Source organism: Thermobia domestica, chromosome 12 (assembly GCF_964235325.1).
Source record: "Thermobia domestica chromosome 12, izTheDome1.hap1.1, whole genome shotgun sequence".
Lineage (NCBI taxonomy): Eukaryota > Metazoa > Arthropoda > Insecta > Zygentoma > Lepismatidae > Thermobia > Thermobia domestica.
In genome coordinates this window covers 174,762,321-174,787,647 of record NC_137465.1, presented here as the reverse complement: position 1 = coordinate 174,787,647, position 25,327 = coordinate 174,762,321, and the positions used below count along the sequence as shown (strand labels likewise).

Genomic DNA, 25,327 nt, shown 5'->3' with positions numbered 1-25,327 from the left:
ACCGTATATGTTGATTTTATTTCTCTCCCAGACATAACGTGTAATACCGTTTGAATTAAGATAATGTGCTGTTATCAGTTCCCTCAAACATCATAACATATAGAACATTTTGAATTAACATTATGTCATGTTATCAGTAATCTCAGGCATTATAGCGCGTAGCACATTTTAAATTAACACAATGTGCTCCAATTAGCATTTCCAGAATGCGCAATCATGAGTCCTCCCACATACATATCAATGGAGCCCCCGAACTACACAGCACTATTCTATAAGCCAAAATAAAGCGATATATATATCACAATATAAGTCAAAATAAAGCGATCTTTCGAGTCCTCGTCTGAAAACGCGATTTGCACTATGTGACAACGTTGCAGTAAAAAAAAACTATAGTGCAAATCTACCAATCCATCAAATAGTTTCATCGATTCTTTTCATATAGGATTTAAACTCGAAAGATGTTAACACTAGCACGACTTATTAACGTAACAATCAACGTAATTGCTTGATGGATTCGTAGAGCAATACTAACGGTTCCAAGTTAATCTACGACGCTGCCACGTAGTGAATTTTTTTAGTTCCTCATAGCAGCTGAAGGAGACTCCGGAGGGATACCATTATATAAGATTTTCACTTTATTGTAAGAAAATGTACCCCATACCGCATGAAAATCGAATAATGAAAATGTTATGAAAATCAGATAATTTCTAAGAAGATATGCTTAAAAAACCTTTAAAAAAAAAAAAAAGAGAGAGAGAAAAAAAAGTTGAAGTGAATTCATCCACTTGCGTCTGATCAACTTCAATTCAAAATAACACTGCGTAGGATTGAGCGTGAGACGAGATAGAATATTTTCGTAATGCGATACAAGTCAAGACAGAGCTCTCAAGTTGTCCCAATAGAAAAGAGATAAACTTTGCGAGACGAGACCTCACATTCATGATACATTTACGAAACGAGACAGCTTCAACTCTCCTCTTGTGGGCAATTCCTAATAATGGGTACGTTGTCAGTCCCCTCAGACAAACAACACACTTTCCTTCATGGGTTTGATCTCTAATCAGTGGTAAAGATCGACAAAAGTAAACAAATATAAAATCCGCTGTACCAAATAAAAATGGGAAAAATATTTACAAAAGTTATCGTAAAAATATATACAGGGTGGCCTAAAAGTAGGTATACGGTCTTTAAAAATATGGCATTTCAGTTTATTAAGATAATTAGTTTATTTGCTTCTGTTTCTTACAAGCTTAAGGTATGGGTGAAGCAGGGGGCGGATCCAGGACGGACTTCTGGGGGGGGGCGGTCGATAGTAATACTGCAACTTAGAGCTACTTTTAAGAGCTCCAAACTTTTTATGGATGGGTTTATTTATATATAAAATAAGAAAGTTTCCTCTTCTGGGGGGAAGCGATTGCCCCGATTGCGCCCCCTGGATCCGCCCCTGGAGTGAAGAGAGACTAAAAACAAATAATAAAGAAACTAAGTCACTGCCTGAGTGGATAACAATAAGAAAATTTCATAAAATATCATGAGCGGTCAGTACGGCACTATATACCTACTTTTTGGCCACCCTGTATATTATCGTACATGGTGGGAGTGAAACTTTGTGAGAAACTTTCAAGTTGGGAGTGAATTTACGTTTTCACTCTTCTTACACTTAACTGATCTTAATTCCAAGCAACTTTGATAATCGTATAGTCCTAAAAAAAAAAAAAAAAAAAAAAAAGGTATATACCCCTAAATGAAATAGACTCCAGTATTTGAGTTAAAATAGCACATATAAAGTATAAAATAAGTAGCAGTGTCACGTGAACACCACGTGAGCTTGGAGCTTGATTTATATGATATGATAATTTCCAAATTAATATTGGAACCGAAAGTGGTAGTAGATTTCTACCACTTCCGGTCCTAGTAGAAAGATTAGAGCAGAGATGAAATGTATCCTTGGAATGTTAAAATTGGTTTGCCGAAAACCGCTTTTCGCTACCAATTACCGTTTTACTCTATAGCAATCGAGGTTAAAACCGGACGTGGTTCACATATTACACTCCCGGTTTGAATAAAGAATTAGGAGAGAAAAATGATACCTCTTCTAAAGAACGCTAAATCGATTCTAGAAAACCGCTTCTCACTATTTTGTATCGTTTCCGCTCTAAGTAGATCAACATTGAAACCGGAAGTTGTAGTTGATTTCTATCACGTTCAGTTTTTAGTATTTAGTTAAGGATATATATGAAATGTATTCTTGGACCGCTTAACAGATTACAGGAAACGGGTTCTTGCTATGTATTACCGTTTTTGCTCTATAGTGATCAACGTTAAAACCGAAAATGGTTTAATGTGTTTTTTTTTTCACCACTTTCGGTGGATGTATTGCTTTTATCAAACGAGTTTTGGTAAACCAAACTTTAAAAATAACACTTTAACCAAACTTTTAAAAACAACACTTTTATCAAATCCACTAAAACGAGGAGAATTTTTATTTTCTCTCTCTCTCTCTCTCTCTCTCTGTGTGTGTGTGTGTGTGTGTTTGTGTGTGTGTGTGTGTGTGTGTGTGTGTGTGTGTGTGTGTGTGTGTGTGTGTGTGTGTGTGTGTGTGGTAAAATGAAGAAATGAAACTAAAAGTATTGAGGAGTGATTTAATGTTTGAGTGACGTTTCTTACGTTTAGCCGTCAATCTTGATTTTTACCTCTTTCTGTCTATCTCTCTGCCAGATATAACGTGAAGCACATTTTGAATTAAGATAATGTGCTATTATCAGTTCTCTCAAACATCATAACATATAAAACATTTTGAATTAACATTATGTCATGTTATCAGTCATCCCAGGCATTATAACGCATAGCACATTTTAAATTAAGATAATATGCACTTATCAGCACTCTCAGAATGCGCAGTTATGAGTTCTACTCATAACTTGTAGAACATTTGGAATTAAGACAACGTGCTCTTATGAGGTCTCCCACACATTATAAAGTGTAGAACATTTAGACTTAAGATAATGTACTGTTAAAAGTTCTCTAAGACATTACCTGTATAGCCTCTCTCTATAATTTTATTTTGTACAAGAAAATATTTTATTAGCCTAATTTAAAACTTGCACTGAAATAACGTTGGACACCTGCCTAGTTAGTGATTACATATCTGCCCAGTAGATTACAATGCTTCACAAAGAAAACTTTTCTTCATCCTAAATGTCTTATTGGCAAATCCTTTCCTTACTTTTATTTCACGTTCACACTTCATGTCTTCACCAATAAAACTAACTTCCATAAATTAATTGCCTGTTTTATTTCTCCTCTCTTACTTTGTAATGTACAATGCATTCAGCTCTTCCCAGTTTCATTCCTGATTAATTTTGTCTATTATTATTCAACTTCAGCTCAAATACATACGTCTCGAAATATCGCAAAGACTTTATCGTTATTTTATTTCCTTTTTCAAGAACTAGGCTACGCTGTCATTACTTTCATTCAAGTCGTAAATATAATTTTTTAAATCTTCCTACAACTTCTTTTCTCTCATTTATTATTTTCCATTTTTATTTAGTGCTCCGTTGCTTCCTCCAAACATCCATACATTTAAGTTACTTGTATATTCTAGCAAATTTCTCTACTCTTTCATATCTAAATCTTCTGTGTCCCCATATTTTCTCTTGCAGAATTCTTCTGTTTGTTTTGTTTGTATCCCTTAGAATTTTGTCTTCTGTGATATTATATCCTATTTCCAGCCTCTTTCTCTTTATTTTCTGCAACTATTAGTTCCTTAGCCCCTCTTTTCTTTTGGTACTACTTTTTCTACAACTTCTTGATGAATGCATAGCTTAATATACTTCTACTTCCAGTTAGTTCATTAATCTATCTTTTCAGCTGTTTAATACTTCTTCGGATTTTCATATGAATCTATTTTTACTTCATTTTAAACTAGTCAGTACTTAACTTCATGTTCTCTATTTTTTTCCTGGCTGCTTTTATCAGTAGGATGATCAGGATGTCGGGCCTGGGGAAAGTCGACAGTTAAAAAAAAATATATTCCGATAACTTCTATCTATCATAACATAACCTATTTGATATCTTCTTTCTTCTTTTGACGATTTCCACTATATCTTTTGTCTGTATAGGCGCACACCCAGAAAATTTTTGTTGGGAGGGTTTCAAGTTTTGTGTAGAGGAGGTTCCAATACCACAAACCATTACGTCTATGTATTATTAAATGTGTGTTTTTCTGAACTCGAAAGACGATAAGTAATTGTAAAATACTTCCACCTATATTTTCATCTGAACTAAATTGTTTGTACAAGAGGAAAAAGTACAGATGAAGTGTAACATCAAATTTTCATGCTACATCAATCATTTCCCTGTTAATGAGAAAGTGTACAATTGCATGTTGAGTTAGGTAGTTTTGGAGGATTCCTTTCAGCACAACCGTATTTTAAAATTCCCCACTAAATTATGCATCGTTTCCTGGTCTCTCACTGATATATCATATTTTCTTCTTATTATTATTTTCCATTTCTCCCTTGTTCCTGCAGTAGTCGGTTCGTATGTTAATACTAGACCCTTCTCTTTTCCTAGGATCATAACTCTAACTTCAACAAAATTCTACTTTCACTGAATTTCCTGCCGGATACTATCCAGAATTACTCATGTACCATTACGATATCCTTTCACGTTATCTGAGCAAAACATCTTACACCCTTCGCTACGAAATTCTCCTTTACCTTGCATCTACTTCAAAAATTAATAGGAAGTTATATTATCTTGTTTCCTCTATACTTTTAAGAATTTCTAGTTTTCTCCCTGTAATAAGGAACATATTCTTCATGTTCCTATGCTAACTCTTTTGCTCTTGGTTGTCTTTTTGCCTTCTAGCTCTTTATATATATATATATATATATATATATATATATATATATATATATATATATATATATATATATATATATATATATATATATATATATATATATATATATTCATTCTTTCGCCAAATAGTCTTTCCCGACATATTTCTCTCCAGAAGATCAAAATAGCTATTTTATTACGGATTACTTTCTCCGCATTTCTACACGTTACTGTTCCACCCGTTAAAATATTTTTTTTCTTTTTCTTGCAGTGCATAGAACTTACTATTGGAATTGCTATATTGTCCCAAGATACTCGTTTTAGTCACCCGATCTTGACCACACTCGACATGGTGATAGGTCTTGGAAAGTAGTCTACAGTACACATATCAAATATTGCGGTATGACAATTTTTTTTTTTTTTTTTTTTTTTACCGAGTTACAGTTCTGGAAGGAAATCTCTACTTGATTAAGAAAACTCATTTGAAAAATGAAATGAAATCTTTGAGTTTTACGTCCCACGATTATGCCGGTTAGGTTAAAGGAGACGGTGATTATGAGTAATGAATGAAATGGCGGAATGAAGAAAGTGAGAGGGAACGGGAGAACCTCGAGAAAACCCACGCACACGGTGTTTGTCCACCACAAAGTTCACTTGGCGGGGACTGCGATCGAACCCGGAACCCCAAGCACCAGAGGTGAACGCTCTACCACTGAGCCATCGCGGCTTCCAAACTTCATTTGATTTTATCCAAATGTGGCATGATGGTACTCGTGCATCTTTACGAGTTTTGTACGCATATGAAATATGGTGTGCAATCCTTTTATTCCCGAGTAATGAAATATCGAAGTTGGGAGTTTGGACTTAGAAAAATTTTAGAAAAAAAAAAAAAGTAACTTCAGCGAGTGCCAGCGAAGCTTCTACTATTCGACTCGATTGGCATTTTCGTGTCTGTCCATACGTCCATTCGTCTCGTGCACGATAACTCGTAAAACTTAACCAATTTTTATGAAACTTGGTAAGTGCCTTCCTTCCACCTGCACAAAAACCCTATTGTTTGGGGTTGCAATCAATCAGGTATATGGAGGAGAAAAGGGTAAAATCCACCCCATGTGGTAAGTTTACATATGCACATGAAAAACAATTTTCCAATATAAACGACGTAAAAAAAAAAATCGATTATGATAAAACTTAACGTAACTTATATTTTCTATATGACATTAGGAATATCCCTAGAGTTTAGAGCTTAAAATCTGTCAAGAATGACAGTCTGAATTCATCCCCAACCTCTTTCTCCTCCGTCAATTTAAAAAATATGTTCCAATATAATTTTCGAATGAAATGGTCGATTTTGGCGTAATATGCCGTAGATTTTCTTTAAGACTTCTCAGTCATACCCGATGTAAGAAATTAAAATTAGTCAAGAATAAAGTATTGGATTTATCCTACTAGCCCACCTCTCCCCTTTATCCCTATTATTTTTAGAGTTCAACGATAAATTTTCTAAAACTCATTCGGTTTAGATACACCATAATGTACATTTCCTTTGACATTCTTCCATAATCTCCAGTGTTTGGAATTAAAATAAGTCAAGAATGACCAATGCATTCAGTCCTTTCTTGTGTATGAATTACTTATCCCCTCCCATTAAAAAAAAAATACATTTCACGAAAGTTTTCTTCATAACTGTTTGATTTTGATGTAATATATCGTACATTTTCTTTTTTCTGCCATACTCATTCAATGCATGAGGTTGAAATCATTAAAGAATAAGTAATGGTATATTATAGAATACTCCCCATTTTTTAACAGTTCCACAATAACCTGTAGATCTACAGTATAAAATTCATTCGGTTTTTATACAATATGTTGACTCTTTTCCGTAATCCACTGTGCTTCGGTCAATCAAGAACACGCTGTGAACTTAGCCTCCGCACCTCTCCAAACCTCTAAATATGATTCTAGATATATTTCGTACAAATATTAGATTTCAAGAAATATGGCGTATACTTTTTGAGGCTTCACATTTATTCCCATTTTTTGGACTTAAAATCATTTTAAAAGGATAGAATGAATCTTTCTCTTCCAATACTATAATTAACTACGTCTTTTTGTAGTATTGATCCAAAATGATTGTTAAGTATTGTCACCTATATTCTCACACCTAAATTGTTCTAGTAAGAATAGGTACAGCTGAAGCTTGAGATCAACTCTTTATGGCATATCAATCATTTATCTGCTTAATATGTTTAGTTTCATTAAGCAAATATATATAATTGCATTTTGAGTTATTAAGATTTTTTTAAATAGGATCTGGGACCCCCTGTGTGGATGCTCCCCTGAATCACGTTCAGATTGTTATAGAACATTGTTTGTCTTTTGTCGGAGATTAGACTTACTTGTATAGTTCGGGGTAGAAATTAATAACAGGGATGATCACGCGCTTCAACAATATACGGTATCCGTAGTTGATATTTAGAACAAACGTACATGAAACGAATCTGTTCATAAACGTTGATTTGAGCAATGCCGTAACAAATCACTTCGGGGTTCCAGTGCAGGAGAGCATTTGGGGACCGCCAATCAGTAAGTTGACATCTATGCAGGGTGTATTTGTCGGGGTCCCCACAATCAGCGACTTATTTTGAAGGAGGAAGAGTTGAAGCTTGAACCCCTTACCAGAAGCTATAACAACGGCCACCTTTAATTGATTTATATACAGTGCATGGTTTCCCGGTTGACCCTCTCCTTCTGAGAACAATGAACGGATAACACCATTTGAACAAAACAAGTGAACCTACTCTAGATGTTCCGACTTTAACAAAGATTATATCACATACAACGTTTTCACTGACGGATCCAGCCCGGGACCGGGGGCCTAGGCTCCCCAATGTTTTGAGTAAAAAAAAAAAATAATTTGGGCTATTATTTGCGCATTTTTGAAAGTAAACTCATGATATACCTACCATAGTCTGGGTTCTGGCTCCTCCCCCACTTTTAACTTCTAGATCCGCCATTCAACGTTTTAATAATTATCACAATGAAATATTGATGATCGGTTTCGGTTCTTTTTTTTTTTTCTATTATGCATTCAAGGGTCCAGTCTAAGGTAGCTATCTGCAAGATATTGTACATAATACAATTAAAGCCATTTAATAGTTTTAATATTTAAGTGATTTTGACTTGTTGAACGTTTGAACGTTTTTAACAGGCGGGGAGAGAGCAGTAAGTCAAGTTTGTTACTAATGCGAAATTTAATAATGTAAAAGTTTTACGTAGACAAAATTACTGTATTAATGGTCATTTAAATATTCAGTGATAAGTAATATGAGCAGAGCTTCAAACAGGTATGGAGCCCATTTGTTTGTAGCCCCCGGTTCGTTGCACTGCATTATTACCGCTCAGGATTTCAGGCATAAGAAAGTAAACGGTGAGATAGCTGATCAGTTACCGTAAGTTGTATGTAAATGCAGTGAACGCTTGGAATAAAAGTTTACTTTAATAGGTCTATATATATAGGGTCTATATATATATAGGAATCTTTGGTAGCAACGTAAATTAAAAAAGTAATGTTATTGGCACATCAAAAAAATCTTTAAAAATCATACTTCCAAACTGCATTTATTGCAATTCTGAAACTTTGATATACTTTTGAAGTGGTTAAAGATCTAAACCGAATTAAAAGAATTATGTGACACTGAAAAATTTAATATATGACGAGAGTATTCTTCTATTTACTTTACTCCAAGCCATTATAATTAGAAATAATGTATATGTTTTAGATTCGACAATAGTGACGTTTACACTGTGCGAGTAAAGTTTTTTTGATAACATCACTACTTTTAATAATTTTATATTTCGTTATTTTACACGTCGTTATTTTCAGATTGTTTTTTCTTACCTTGAAAAGTTATCACTCAAAATTTCGGTTCTTGTCGCATGCGCCACGCCTTACAAAAAAAAAAAAAAAAAAAAAAAAAAAAATCGGCATTATTGGATTATGAATTGAGAATTTGGCTGCCTTTCTTTCCTTTGCGTTTTCAATAAAATGAAAAATTATAAGAAATTACCCTGATGTTAAGAAGCGATGCAGTAGTAAGATATTTACTGCATCCTTCTGCCTGCATCAGCGTTTTCCAACCGGTGTGCCGCAAATTGGCCGCTGGTGTGCCGCGAGGAAATCGAAACAAAATTATTAATTCTATAGCAACAAATTACAAGACAGGAAAAATGTATTGTATTTCACATTACTATAAACCTATCGATGTGAGGAATTACTTTTCTGTACATTTTTAATGTTCAGAAAAATGTATTTGTTACCATTGTTATGACAATGATTGCTCCTTTATTGTTGCAGATTATTTCGTAACTTGAAATTTTAAAATATCATTCATTCCTTCCGACAAAGCAAACATGAATACAAGTTACCTACCTTTGTGTTTTAAAAGTATAAGCGATTTGTTTGTTCCTTCGTTATTAAGTAATCTTCCTTCTTAGTGAAAAGTTGGATTCAGTTTTCGAAAAAGAAAATGTATTTTAATAACCTGAATGCTATATTTCATTGCAATTGGTTTGTATTTTTAAATTAGAACGAAAAATATGCATAATGATTTACCATAGAGGAAAATCAATGATCGAGCTTTCTTCTCTGTGAGATCAGTAATCACCGTATTTTATATTTACAAATAATAATATCTATGAGTGTGCTGCAAGAATTCAAGTTACACCCGTAGTGTCCCGCAAGTAGAAAAAGGTTGGGAAACTCTGGCCTACATTATCCTGATCGAATTTAAATTCGACTTCTTATTCATCCTTGAAACTGGGAGCAAAGTGGTTCAGTGGTAGAGTGCTTACGTCTGGTGGTTGGGTTTCCTGGTTCGATTCCCGGCCAAGAAGTTTGTGGTGGACAACATCCTGTCCGTATGTTTTCTCGGGATACTCCAGTTTCCTCCCACTTTCTCATTGTACCAATTCTTAAATCATCATTCACTTGCTTTAATCATCGTGTCCCTTAGCCTAAAGAGCATAATTATTGGACGTTAAACTGAAAAAAAAAATAATTTCATTTTTCCCAGAAAATGAATGAAATGTTTTGTTTAAATATCCCACGATTATGTTTTATAATCTAAAGGATCCTTATAATTAATGAAATCGAACAATTATAAACGAATGGTTGAATGAGAATGGGAGATGAATCGGGAAAATCCCGAGAAAACACACCGTATTGTCCACTATAAACTCACATGGCCTTGGAAGGAACCAAGGACCCCTTGCACCTTTGGTGAGCACTCTACCATTGCGCCACTATGACTCTTTTATCCATTGTCGAGTCTATAAGACGGAATGAACACAAGGAATATAATATGAGCGTTTTGTCGTTTCGTTATGACGTCATAAAAAATAATCTTTGTTACTAATATTTCATAAATTGAAATGTCAGTGTCAAAATGTCTAAGAAAAATATTTACAAGTAACATTACTTATTTTTAAAAGATCTCCAAATCTGTACAATTGCAAAATCTTTCTTTTTTTTTTCTTTGCTTTTTTTCACATTCCAATGATATCGTTGGCTACATATGAAAACACAATTGTGGGTGATCCTCTTTCACGGTTTACTCTTACTAACAGAATAACCGCCTAATATTTGCAATGGTTTTTAGATGTCAAATAAAAAATAAAAAATTATGATTATTAAACAATGCTTTTAATACACCGCGCAAAATATAAAGACTGAAAAATGTGGCATGCAGCATTCGAAGTCACATTAGGTGACAGTTCAATCAAACTTAAAACTACGGTACATGGAGAAACTGCATTACATAAGAAATTGCAGTTCTGAGATTTTGGGAGGGAAAGAGGAGTCCTAATGTGACAAGTAAGTAATACTACTTTCAGATTATTACTACTAGGTATATAAAAATATGTCCCGAAGCTTATAATCTATTGAATATTTATTTTTAATAGTCCAAAATTAAGGACCGTTTTAAAAAAAGGATTACAATGTAAGTCTATTGGAAAAGAATTAATTGATTAGACTATCGATAAGTGTACTATTTTCAATACAGAAATTTTGTGATAAATAGAAAGTGTTAATTTCTAACATGAATATATAGGCCTATATATTTGATAACAATAGGAACAGGTGGAGTAAGCTTTGAAAACTTGCTACTCATTTCTCGTTTTCGTTCGATTCTACTAATCTCCATTCTTTACCACACTCACATTTTGAAAGCTGCTAGCCGTTTCTAATTGGATTCTTTAAATATTAATGCCTCCGCTCTATGCAGTACAATTTTCAACACTTAACATGAAATATAGCACTATGATTAGTTTTTTTTTTTTTCGTAACTCGTATTTGTTTCCCCTAAAGACTTCTGATTTCTTTTGTCATGTTCATTCTTCGTTTTAATTTCACAATTAATACTACTGAAATTAATCGCTGAAATTCATTTCTAATTACCAAAAAGTATACATTTTTGCTTTCTACCCCTCCAACTTTCATAGTTGCCGGGGTTCTTTCATTTGTTCTATTGTGGCATCGCGTAGCGTAGTCAGTAACGTTCTCGCCTTCGGTGCGAGAGGTCTCGGGTTCGATTCCCGGTGGGAACACTCTGTCGACAAAGTATGAAAAGCTTTATCAGGCTAGCCATCTTGAATGAGGTTTTCCTGGATTTTCCTCATTCACACCAGGCAAATACCAGGTGGTACTTAACATTTAGGTCGCTTCCTTTCTTCCCTCCCTTTCCTAGGAGAGTGTGTTCGTCAAGGGACGTCATCCCTCAGACATGACGGGCTAACCCAGAAATCTAAATCCCTCCGAAAACCCAGAAATCTAAATCCTAAATTAGTTCTATTTACTCACTATGGCTTAGACCTTTCAGCATTTTTCACCGTTCCTATTCCTTACGAACTTTTTCTTACGAAGATTTCTAACATTTAAACTCTTTTATTCTAAATGTTCCGCGAAAAAAAGATACATATTATTCCTCTTCCGGCGTATTCGGCAATGCGAATTCGCTTAACCCTTATATCTCCTATCGAAATACGATCTTCCTAACTTAAAACCTTTCTTCACCAGTTCCTCTAAAAATGTATTTTTAAGTATATTGGAAGGCAACTACTCCGACGAGTTATCCTTCCAATTCACTTTCCTCGTATCATATTCTGCTTGCTACTGTAAAGAGAAAGCGAAATAATAATTCTGCACAGGAAAATGTGCATATTAATAGATTTATATTATCGTAATTTAGACGTTATTGAGAGAAGAAATATTTCATTAGCGTGAATCAATTCTTTAATTGACCTTGTTCAGTTGGTAGCCAATTTGCATGTCCGAATCATTCGTTGTTCTTTGGACAATAACTTTGGATGTGTTCGATCAATTTCAGTAAAATTAGTCTTATGTAGAAAGAATGTATTTAATCATTCTATGCGTTATCGATAGCCATATTCAAATTTGGGATCCAAATTGTGTCAGTTAAGCAATAGAAAAATCTAGGGTTTGATTGAATGTTTTTACCGGCATAACCAAAATTGCATCAAATGAAAGTTTTAAATTCGCCCATATGGATCAATTGATACAATTTGGTGCATAATCCAATGCAAACTTTTTTTTTTTTTTTTAGATGCTTGATATTAATGAGAACCTCCAGTTGTGTAAAATAGAATTCATCTTGATACCTTTCGTGTTTCAAAAGTCCACTTACAAAATGCCTGGCGGCACAATTAGCCTTGACGAACCCCAGAAATAACAAAGATTATTTTACCGAGCGAAGTAGCTCAAGTGGTAGAGCGTTGGCTTCGCATTCGGGAGGTCATGGGTTCGATTCCCGCTGCCGACCATCCTGACTGTGGTTTTCCAGGGTTTCCCTCTGTTCTACCAGGCAAATGTTGGGATGGTACCTACTAAACAGGCCCTGGCTGATGCCTTCCCAAAATCCTTTCCATTGTTGTTGTTGTTAGATATCCAGTGTAAAATGGCCTCTCCTATATCTGGTGGTTGTTAAATAAATAAATAAATAAATAAAAGTCAATTTTTGAGGTAAGACAATCTTAATTCTCGTCTCATAATCAACACTAGAAGTAACACATGAAGTGTGTAAGCCAGAAATATATAATACACTAACCTGTTACGCTACTACTACGCTAACTACGCCGTTATCCCACTTCCAAATAATATCTATGGTGTTCCCCTACTTCCTAAACAATTACAATGACAAAAATAGGCACAGAGGATGGCATGACGTCATGCGTCCTCCCTACCTTTTCAGATTCACTTTTACCAGTGACTGAATGTATAAGGAATAGATAATACATTAGATATATGACAATGAAACTAGAGTTGAAATATTTTCATGTAATTTACAGAATATGTTCTGTTTTTTTCTTTTCTTTCTTCTTTTTTATGGAGGTTAAAATATCAATGAAGTACAAAATATTTTTTGTTCGTGCAGGTACAAGAACATAACAATGTGGTAAATATGAATCAATAATACGAAGAAAAAAAACAAGACTTTTAAAATTTGTATGTAATTCTGGAATAGAAGAGTGAAGAGTTAAATAAAATTTGTACAAAAAAGAACCCAAACAGTATCAAGTAAAAGATTATAGAATGAATACACTCCATATGATAGTTATTATATCCAGAGTGGATAATAATTTGATGTTACTTTCTCTCTAATTCTTCCTCTAATTCTCTCGAGTTCTTCCTCCAGGCAGATAAATGACTAGCTCGCATGTTTGTTGTGTATATGGTCTCTGGTAGACTTTTCGGTCTATGGTCTCTGGTCTTTTGGATCTGACACCAGTATCAAAACGCAATTCTGAAGGTAGGGGCATGTACAGGGAGTGGGTTCTGAGTGCCCAAAACGTTCTTCCCTAAAATCACAACTTTTTCTAATTTTAGGGATAATTTTAATATAATTTATCCTGATATTGAATTTGAACACCCCCAAAATCACAACATTTTTATAATTTTAAGAGTAATTTTACAAATTTTAATATAATTTGTCTTGATATTAAATTTGAGCTCCCAAAATTGACAAAGCGACATCTATATAAGAAGCCAGAAATAATGTCGAGCTGCAGGGAAGCAAACTGGACTAAACCCAATTTTCATATATTTTGTAAATTAGACCACGAGGAACACGAATTTGAAGGAATTTTAACGATCTGACTTTCGGGACTTGAGATATTCGAATATAAAGTGACCAGGGAAGCAAACTGGACCCCACCTGATTTTCATATATTTTGTAAACTAGACCACGAGGAGGGGCGACAAAGACGAACCTTGAAGAACTCAAGAGTGTAACAAGATTGGGTGAGAAAGAGCACTGTTTATGGATATATATGCCAGACGTTCTGTTAAGAAGGAATTGGTCAAGCATATATAGGAAATGAGCAATATATATTGGTGTGGTTTGTAAATAAGCCCAGGATACGAAACTTCAACAAATGCTTTCTCGATATCAAACGCGACTACACAAGAAGGAAAACCTCCGTTATATTGGCTATAAACGGTCGTGGTAAGACGGAATAGCTGATCTATAGGAATGGCACGAGACGAGTCGAGACAGGATTTTCCTGACATAATTCGAGTCGAGACACAGCTCTTCCAATAGAAAAATATACATTTTTCGTGTCGAGACATATACATTTTTACAGCACATTTGCGAGACGAGCTTCCACAAATCTTGTCTCGTGTGCATCCCTAATGATCTAGGGTCCTGAACTGAAGCCGGAAATCAGCTTGATCGATAAGCAGAAGATTGTGACGTCGGATTCATATTCCTCGTGTTCTAATTTACAAAATATATTAAAATCAGTTTAGGTCCAGTTTGCTTCCCTGCATCCTAATGTCGTTGAGCGTTGACTACATATTAACAAAATATATGTGCACCATCTGTAATGAAGTACAACTCTGCGACTCTTTACACTGCAAAAAATAAATCGATGATTGGATATTTTCTCAGAAACAAGTTGTGGTCATAGTTTAAAATATCCGGAAATGTCCCAAATTGTTCTATTACTGAAGAAAAATGTCCAGAATGCAATCTAATAGTATGTCTAAGAGGAACTGCCTTAAAAATGTTCAAAATGTACCTGATGTGTCCACTGAATATACGAAAAAAAAAATACTTACAAATGTGTAAATGACAATGTATGATGTATCGTAACACTGTTTAAAACTCGTTTCTGTGCCCGTATACTCATTGGATACATCAAAAGTTCAAATACAATTTGAACGCTTTTAGAGCAGTTTTTAATACTGTCGGAAAGTATTCTAGACAATTTTGGTTCACTAATAAAACAGTTCAGGAAATTCTGGATACGGTAAGCACCGGAGATGTTTTTATTTTTATTTATTATTATTATTATTATTATTATTATTATTATTATTATTATTATTATTATTATTATTATTATTATTATTGTTGTTATTATTTAGTTTTAATTTCGAGACCAGTGATAATAGTAGTGTATATTAGCCAGAACTTATGTTTGAATCATATTTATGTTGAAACCAATATTTTTTTTTTGGGGGGGGGGATAATAAATGTATTAACTTGTCATTTGATAAGATTCAGAATAGCTTAACCCATTGCTGCCCCTTGGCAACTTAAGTTGCCATGGCAATTTTTCGTCATAACGCAAAAAACTCATCGATTGACATTGCTAGTTGTAATCGTAAAGTAACTTTGGGGTCTGTTTCGTTATAGAATTGTTACATTTTCTTTGTATAATATATTGATGCGGGATTAGCACTGTTTTTTGGGTACAATGTGTTTTAAAGAGAAAGACTCAACTGGATTGATTTGAAAGACTCCAGAAGGAAAGATTAAGGGTCTGTAAAGGAAAGATTGATTTGATTTTAATAGTTATGATTTTCCAGTGTATTTTCTCCTTAGAAATTGTAACTTTTCAAAATGTTCCCTTTTTCTTGAATATGTTGCCTGTTGGAAACTTAAGTTGCCGGGCTAAAAAAACAAGAAAAAACTAAATATTTTTCAAAAATATTTTAATATATATTTTAGAGTACTAGTAAGACCAAATAGGCGAAAAAAACTTTTCAAAATATAAGTGGGAAATTCTGGGCACTAATGGGTTAAGAGCTCAGTCTAACCTCCTATTATCCCTGTCCTACATCACCCAGTAGCATGGTTTTTAATCAGTAGTAGGAATATAGTAGCTATATATACTGACATGTTTTGTAAGGAAAATTTGACATAAATGCACTAACTAAAAAAAACGACTCAATGAAATATATATACAGGAATATCTCGCATAATATGCTTAATTGGTCCAAGAATTTTCCACGTTGTTCGAGATCTATTTACAAGCTTTTAATATTCTATTTTGTTCAACACAAAAATTTAGAGTAATAGACCCTAAAAAAAAAAAATAAATAATATTATCGAAAATTTAGGATAATGAACAAATTTAAAAATTAATAAAAGCTCAATATTACTGAAAATTTAGTATAATATACAAATTTTAAAATAATTTTAAAAAACTAAACATTACAGAAAATTCTTTTACACATATAAAAGTTGTTTTCTTTTGCTTTTTTTAAAAGCATACGTACATATTACTTATGAACAGTGTGTGAACCTAATATTTCCCAGTGAAGGTGGGGGGATGAATTTCATCCCTATACGCATCCAGCCTTACACACACTATACATGTGTACATATATATATAGCTATTTGCGGAGAAGGTTTGTTCGAAGTTGTGGTGTACTTTCCTCTAAACATTGAAAGTCGTTACGTGTTATCAACCTTCATGGCCATTCCAGGGAATTCTAAAGTGAGGAAGGGAAAAGATTATCCCTGTTAGGATTGAAAAGTTTCTTCTTCAGTATATATATATAGGGCGTAAAATTTCAGGTCGCCAGGCCGCCACTGGCGACTAGAAATTTTGATCTGGCGATCAGTGTTCAGTAGAAATGGTTTCTGCCTAAAATCACAAGGTTTCACACGAAAATAATTGTCACTGAGTGAGAGAAAACAGGAAGTTTTCACAACGGACATGGAAGGTCAAGTGTTCACAACAATGTAATTTGCCCCTTCTTTCCCATCCCTCAATCAAGAGATATAAGATAATTTTAAATATGTATATGAATTGTTCAATTCAAAATTGATTATCCTCAATCTAATTTGTCTGGTTTTGAAATTTTATGCCCTGATGTTACCTCTTCCTTTGTCAAACCAAAGGCAGTGTGTGGGGGAGAGGGGGCTCTCAGTTTGTACGTTGAGAGATACTGGCGACTCTTATTTTTGGATGGGCGAGTGCGTCTGACTTTGAAATTTTGTGCCCTGAGATATATATATAATCAGGAGAAATAATTTACACATTAATTGAAAATGAAATCTTTCAGTTTTAGGTCCTACGAATATGCCCTGTAGGCTAACAGAGATGGATGATTAATTAAATGGAATGATCATGATAAAAGGAGTTGATGAAATGAGAATGCGTGGGAGAAAACAGAAGAACATCGAGAAAAGTCACGGACATGATGTTGTCCACCTCAAATTTAGCTAGTCCGGATCAGATACTCCTAACACCAAAAGTGAGTACTCTACCACTGAGCTCCAGTTGCTTCCGTTCTCCAATTGTAGTTAATATCCATATCACAAAGCCAATCCTCCACTCGGCTCAATTTGATTTTCGGTACATACATAATACAAATTCGACTTTCCATGCATGAGTGTTCTTTATTGATTTTATTTGGTTATTATTTTAAAAATAATTGCTAAACCTATTGCCAAAAAAAGAATTAATAAACTTATTGCCAAACAAGAATTGATAAACCTATTGCCAAAAATAGAATGGCTAAACCTATTGCCAAAGAAATTGCTAAACCTATTGCCAAAAAGAATTGATAAAATTATTGCCAAAAAAAAACAATTGATAAACTTATTGCCAAAAAAGAATTGATAAACCTATTGCCAAAAATAAGAATTGATAAACCTGTTACCAAAAAAAGAATTGATAAACCTGGTGCCAAAAAAGAATTGATAAATCTATAGCCAAAATAATTGATAACCTATTGCCAATTCGTAAATATTAATATTGCCCACGAAAAAAGAAAATAATATTTTCTCTCCTTGTTCTGTAATTTTATGCACAAAATCTATGACTCCCAATTTTCTTCTCAATGTCATTTCTAGAAATTACTCAGAATCATTCCTCGTCACGAGAGGTCCACGAGTGGGTGTGAAATAACAACATTTAAATCATATTTATTATTGATGTATATTGTGTAATGACTTTAGTCCTTTAAACATTGATAAATACTCTTCATATATTTGCACACAATCACTTTATCGAAGTATATTTTTAAACCTATGAACCATGTAACACTAAAGCAGAGTTTGAGATCTAAGGCTCGAGTGAACTAGTGTTCAAGGGACTCGAGAAATTTATCGTCTCTCTCGAATTTGAAAACGCACTTCTCGTCTCGTTTTCGACTAGAATCGAAATGAGATGAGAAATTTGTCATCTTGTTGATAGCACTAGTAAATATGTGTAATAATTAAAATCGATTTACAGGAAAAACTCGTGTTGTTCAAAACCATGTTATGTAAGATATTCTTGTCAGAGGCAATTCCAGTAACCAGAGACATATGAGACAGTCATACTTCTGACGAGTATTTCATTGCATTTATACGTAATAGAAGGCAGTAATCAGAGACATATGAAACATTCACACTTTAATAAGTATTTTATTGCATTTGTAAGTAATCAGAGAAATATTAGATATAGTCTCGCTTCTAACGAGTATTTTATTGCATCTTGTAGTAAACAGAAACATATGAAATAGTCACACTTCTGACTGTGAGTATTTTTATTATTATTATTATTATTATTATTATTATTATTATTATTATTATTATTATTATTATTATTATTATTATTATTATTATTATTATTTTTAACGTAAACATGAACTGTAATCACGTATGAGACAGTTACAGTTCTGCTTAGTATTTTATTACATTTTTACGTAATCAAAGACAATAATCATAGACAAATGAGACAGTTACGCTTCTGACAAATATTTTATTGCATATTTACATAACCAGAGGCATATGAGTCAATCACGTTTCAAACGAGTATTTTATTGTATTTATGCATAATCAGAGGGACATAAGATACAGTCACGCTTTAGTGTATTTTTGTGTTTATTGTGGATCAGTTAGTGTGCAAATATCATATTATTGATTGATACAGAATAATGTGTAATAAGATAAATATGTTCTGCTTGCAAGTCAACGCATCTTTTAAGATTTCAAGAGTTAGTTTTGAACAACTAGTAATAGAAATAGACTCTATTGTATTCTCAACTTTCTGATAGTTTTTCGTCATGTGTGCTCATGTTTATATATATATATATATATATATATATATATATATATATATATATATATATATATATATATATATATATATATATATATGCGTGTGTGTGTGTGTGTGTGTATAAATCAAAGAATTTGTTGTGATCATGAAACATTTGAAAAGCCTGATAATAACTGATTTTGTACTTTTAAAATGTTACACCAACAATAAAAAATGAAGGATAATAATAACATTTAAAAAAAGTAATTTTCTAATCAAATAAAAAGAATAACTTCAATTAATTAAGGAAACAAACTAAACGCATCCAACTTTTTAAAAAAATGTAAAACAGTGCGCTTGAAAACATATAAAAGTGTGCGGAACTATGTTATTAATAAGGTCTACAATATTTTTAAGGTCAAGATTTTTAAGAGACTAACAGGCTACAATTCTGCAATTAGCTTGATGAATATACCGTAAATGTTATAATTAGAAATTTGCAATAAGATGTATTTTTTAAAAAAAAATTTCTAAGAAATGGAAAATTGTAGACTTGTTACATAACTTATGGTCAGCATTGTCAAATGTAATAATAATAATAATAATAATAATAATAATAATAATAATAATAATAATAATAACATGTGAGATAAGATTAATAGCTTTAAAAGCGCGACAAACTAGGTATTACTTTTCAATTTTCATATTTTCATCCAGAATTTGTTTTACTTCATTACTGGCATTTCAATTATAGAATTCTAGATACGTAAACTGTAAAGATGATTTGGAAAGTCAGGAAACCGGATTTAAAAAAATATGCAAATAATATTTGGTTGTTGGATTGAAGTGTAACGTCTCTTTCAGTGCCGAAGTTATATGAGACGTAAACCTACACTCTCACATGGGATCCGAACCACATCTATTGGAAATCGAGCCCAGGTTTACTGCAACGAATCACGAACCATATAACTACGATGGAGATCTAGAAAACCATAAATGTTATTTTATATAAAAAATACATGTATATCTGGGGAAAATATTAAGTATACAGAATATAATACAGTAAGAAAATAAAATAGTATATTTTGTAGAGAATGTGTTGTGTATATAAAGTAAGCTATTTTATATTTTCAATGACTGTACATACGTAGATCATTGTAAAGGATCTAGCTTCGCTTATGTGACGAAGGGGAAGAAGAGACAAGTCTTTCTGTCTTTCCTCTTTGTTATACATAAGAATATATTAAATGTATTCTATCTCTTAAAAAATATTGCTTTCCGTTGAAATATTAAGAGTTGATATTAATTCACACTATCCCTTAAAAAAACTATGAAATATAAGAGTTGATAAGTATTCGATTAACGTCTAAAAAGTATCTTGGTAAACATATCTCAGTTTTAGCACTTTTATCCTATGTTATATTAGCAGACACTACTTCTAAAAAATGAAACATTAAGAATATTGATAAAATCGTGATACATCATATAAGTAATATAATATGAATATAGAATATAACCTCTTTTGTGTGAGTGTTTGTTTCAAAAGAAACCTTTTGCATTTTTTCTTTTTTACATGTTTAACAATTTGTCAAAGGATAGATAATTACACATTTTGTTTAAAATATGGGCCTTCACTAAGTAAATGATTAGCTGAACTCAGTAAATGAGTATTTGATGATGACTTAAAAACGAAAATGTTAACGACTTTTGACTTGACAAAACTTATTAAACATACATGAGGAATAATTAGTAGGGAAGTTTTGAAAGTACATATATTATTATAGAAATTTAATAAGTATCCAGAGGTATGATATAATCTCCTATTATTTATATTTAATGTATAGTAATGATCTGACTCAATAATCCTGTCTTAACTTGTAACAGTTAGCATTTAACATACTTTTAAAACATGGTCATTATTGTCTTGGTCATATATCTATTTTTGTCAATATGTTTGTATTCTATATAATACAAACACAAGATAAGTATAGATCTGTTATAAATCTGTATAATAAGATAAATATTATAATATGTGAAGTATCTTATTATATACTATTTCCATACCTTCTGTAATTGGAGATTCTTGTCCTTGTTGAAGGACAATATAGATACATATATATAACATCTGTATATAAACAAAAATTTAAGTAAAATAATATTCGCATTTTGCTTAAATACTTAATTTATTAGAGCCATTATCCCTGGTATAATTAGTAGCTAATAACGATGTATGTTTTGTGTACAAAGTACAATGTTTTATTCCTAGTGGGAGACTATTGAACACAGTACAATGGTTTTGATCCCGCTTTAAACTTGGGTCTTGTATTATATCTACAGCCTTGCTTCTGACTAAGTAGTGATGCCCATAGGCATATTTTAGCATGCAGGTAGCGCCCGTGAGATTATTTAGGAGGAACATGATTTTTCATTGACAATGGCAAACCAAACTGGAGAATAGTAAATTTGAGAATAGAAAGGTAAAATTAGGAGGCAAAATTGTAAATTTGCGGCAAAGGCTAGTACATTTGAGTGGAAGAATAATAAATTTGGGTGAAAGAATGATAAACTTGGGTGGAAGAATAATAAATTTGGGTGGAAGAATGATAAATTTGCGGGGATGGATAATAAACTTGGGTGGAAGGATGATAAATTTGGGTGGAAGAATGCTTAATTTTGGTGAAAGAATGATAAATTTGGGTTGAAGAATGATAAATTTTGGTTTTAAAATAATAAATTTGGGTGGGAGAATGATCAATTTGCGGGGATGGATAATAAACTCGGGTGGAAGAATAATAAACTTGGGTGGAAGAATAATAAATTTGGGTGGAAGGATGATAAATTTGGGTGAAAGAATGCTAAATTTTGGTTTAAGAATGCTAAATATTGGTGGAAGAATGATAAATTTGCATGGAAGAATTATAAATTTGCTGGAATGAATGATAATTTTGGGGGCTCGCCCCTAAGACCTTGGGAAAGAATGGGCATCCCTATAACGCAAATATGAACGTATAATTGAGTTTAAAATGCACTACTTTGACTGTCATAGCTATTCTTGAATTGACAGAGAAATTATTTTAGCCTTTAAAAATTGCCCATTTTTGGAAATGCATCTTGAAGTTACTGGTTAGGTAAAGCATACCAAGTCAAGGAACTTCTGAATAGCTTTAAAACTTTATTTTCCTACGTGTTATCAATTTCTAACAATTGATTTTACTTCTAGTATGGATGAATGTGTTTACACAAACAAACAAACACACACACACACACACACACATATATATATATATATATAGGTTAGGTCCCAACGCCTCTTAATTAAAGGTGGTCGTAAATAGCGCTAACTTTAAATACAAATAATCCTTATTTAATATAGCTCATGAAGATGTTAAAGTTGTTTATTTTTTATTTAGAAAATGTTATAAAGCAGTTAAAATTATTATACCTACATCCATGGCATTAGACCTTTTATGCTCCTGAGATGGCAAAAAAAATTGTCAATATTCAATTGTGTACAAAATGGTATAATATTTATTATTATCATTTTAGTTTAACTCTCCCAGGATTATGTACTGAGGCTAAGGGAGACTGTCATGATGAGATAGTTGATAATGGTGGAATGGAGAAAGTTGCAGAGAAAACCCACGCACACACTGTTTGTCCAATACAAAACTCACTTGGTGCGAGGATCGAACCAGGGACCCCACGCATCAGAAGTGAACGCTCTACCACTGAGCTATCGCGGCCCTACCTATTATTTATTGATTGCTTGATGAGAATTTAATGTTTTCATAAGACGGGACTTATTGATTCAAGTGGGATTCAAATTATTTCTCCTATTTCGATTCAAAACAAGCACCTGAATTGGAAATCGAACTGGGATCCATGTTTATTCATAGAATAAGTGGTAAAATAATGCTGATACATTGGAATTCTTATAAAGAACTCTCATAATACCATTTTTTGTTCTGATTCTTAGTTATATTACGTATTGGGGAATATGAAAGTTATATATATATATATATATATATATATATATATATATATATATATATATATATATATTATGTTTCATAGTTTTAAGACAATATTGAAGCATAAATAGCTATCTAATTTATAATAATACATTTTTTAAAGTTTGTTCAGCTTTTGTTTTTCAAAAGTAGAAATTCTGGTTGAGTATACCTACATTTACTTGAGGCTATAATGCACATACAATCATCATCAAAAAGAATACTTTGTATACAAATGAGATAAAAATGTGTTATTTTCTTTCGTCGCATTCTGTATATGTTACTGTTAAATCAAAACATTTTAAAATACTTGTTTATCAAGTACAGACGTAACTGTTACGGTTAGCGCTGTCACTTCATATTTAAGATATACTGAGTTCTAATTCTGCAGCCGGTTATTCTGACTAGGATTGTTCAAATTTTGTCAGACGAATGCTGGGATGGTTTCTTTAAACTATAGACACTGAATGTCTTCCTCTCAAAGATGTTTCCACCCTTATTGTTATTGTATCCAGATTTAAAAAAAAAAAGAAGAAAAGAAACTCGATCTGGAATTTAGTTCATAAACATAATTATTAATTAATTAATGTTCATATGTATTAGAAAGGTAACAAAACTTCTTGATATAGAAAGAAATGATTAACAAAAACAAGATTGTAGATAAAATGATATATTTATGATATCTACTTACTTGACGGGGAGGGAGGCCTATATGCCGAGGGCATCCACGCGAACGGTGATAGCGGAAGATGCCAACTGGAAGGGGGAAGGCCAACTCCAATATCAATGGGAGGTCGAACGGCTCCTAAAACAGCTGGGTGTATAGGTTGCGGCACGGCCGTCCTTGTTGGCGATGGCTCGGGGGATTCCGCACCACCGCTCGTACCAAGAGTCCTGTCTTCGGAATCGGAATGTCTAGTGACGTCACTGGGGGAGTCCCGAGAAGACCGCAGGTCCTCAGGAGACGAGGGATAACCAGCACTAACACCAACATTGTCTTTTGTCAAAGGTGACGGTGACGGAGTTCTTCTCGCATTTGAGGAGAGTAGCGAGTCCACACTAAATGAGATCTTTTGTTTATTAAACGGTGACGGTTGATGGTGAACCGTTGGCTTTTTCGGGGAGGATGCACCACTTCTGTTTCCGTCCGCAGGTACCGATGATTGATGCGACGAATCATTGTCACTACCATCGGCAATCATAGTTTGTCTTTTTATTAATTTGAATATTATGCCCAGTATGTTTACAATGGGATCATGAAATGTGTGTAATTATTCACATAATCCAACGCGGTTACATTCTCGGGAAATGATGTCTGACGTGCAGTCATGAGTGTTAAGACAAGCGAAACACACACACATGCATCACTGTAACAAACACACACACTCACGTTTTATTTACAGTCAAGAGCTGCTAAGGTTGCAGTTCCGTATATGTATGATCAGATGAAGAAACAGATCCTACGGTCTTCCTGCCTGCCACGTCCTCACAAACAGCACGAAACAAAACTCAGCAATTGCAGCTACGACCGTTTGTAAAGACACTCCTTCTGCTCCCTGGAAGGGGGGAAGTATCGATCTAGTTCAGCTCCGCCCCTCTGACTGTCCCCAGAACCAATCATGACTTCTGTTTCACCCGTCGGGAGTACCCTTTCAAGTGCTGAGGATGTGGCTTCATCCACCTACCTCGTCGTTTTCTCGTATCGTATGCAGATGATGATTACGTTAAAAGCTGTTGAGTACATCCCAGAAAGAGAACTGTGCGTGCTTGCTCTACCAGAAACCTATCCTATTCTGTCTGTCTTTCTTTTCTTTTTTCACATCTGCCATACATGTGTCAAGTAGAGAAATACTCCCTCTTGTCGCTTATTCCCGCCTCGTGTCAAGCAGAAAATGAGATTGAACGTTTATACACACAATACGATGTAATTCACAACACACATACACACACACTAACACATTTACATGGTGGCTCATGATTGTACGACTAAAATCCACACGAATGGGTCTTCAACGCTTTAAAGACAAGTCTTGGGATTGTGAATACAGCATATCCATTATTAACGCTCTCCTCATTATTGCTGTAAGGGTTGCAGGTTCGAATTCTCACGGAAGATTTAATTTTGTTTC

General features: G+C 33.4%; 1 protein-coding gene across 1 annotated transcript in view; it reads right to left on the bottom strand.

Annotated features, from left to right (window-relative positions):
* LOC145666842 (homeobox protein XHOX-7.1-like) overlaps nt 1-24,962 on the bottom strand; it is a 150,566-nt gene extending 125,604 nt beyond the window's left edge. Inside the window, exon 1 of the mRNA XM_081734417.1 lies at nt 23,890-24,962. Within this exon, the coding sequence (XP_081590543.1) occupies nt 23,890-24,400 (511 nt within the window). The 5' untranslated portion in view covers nt 24,401-24,962. The remainder of the gene's footprint in view (nt 1-23,889) is intronic.
* Between the last annotated feature and the right edge of the window lie 365 nt (nt 24,963-25,327).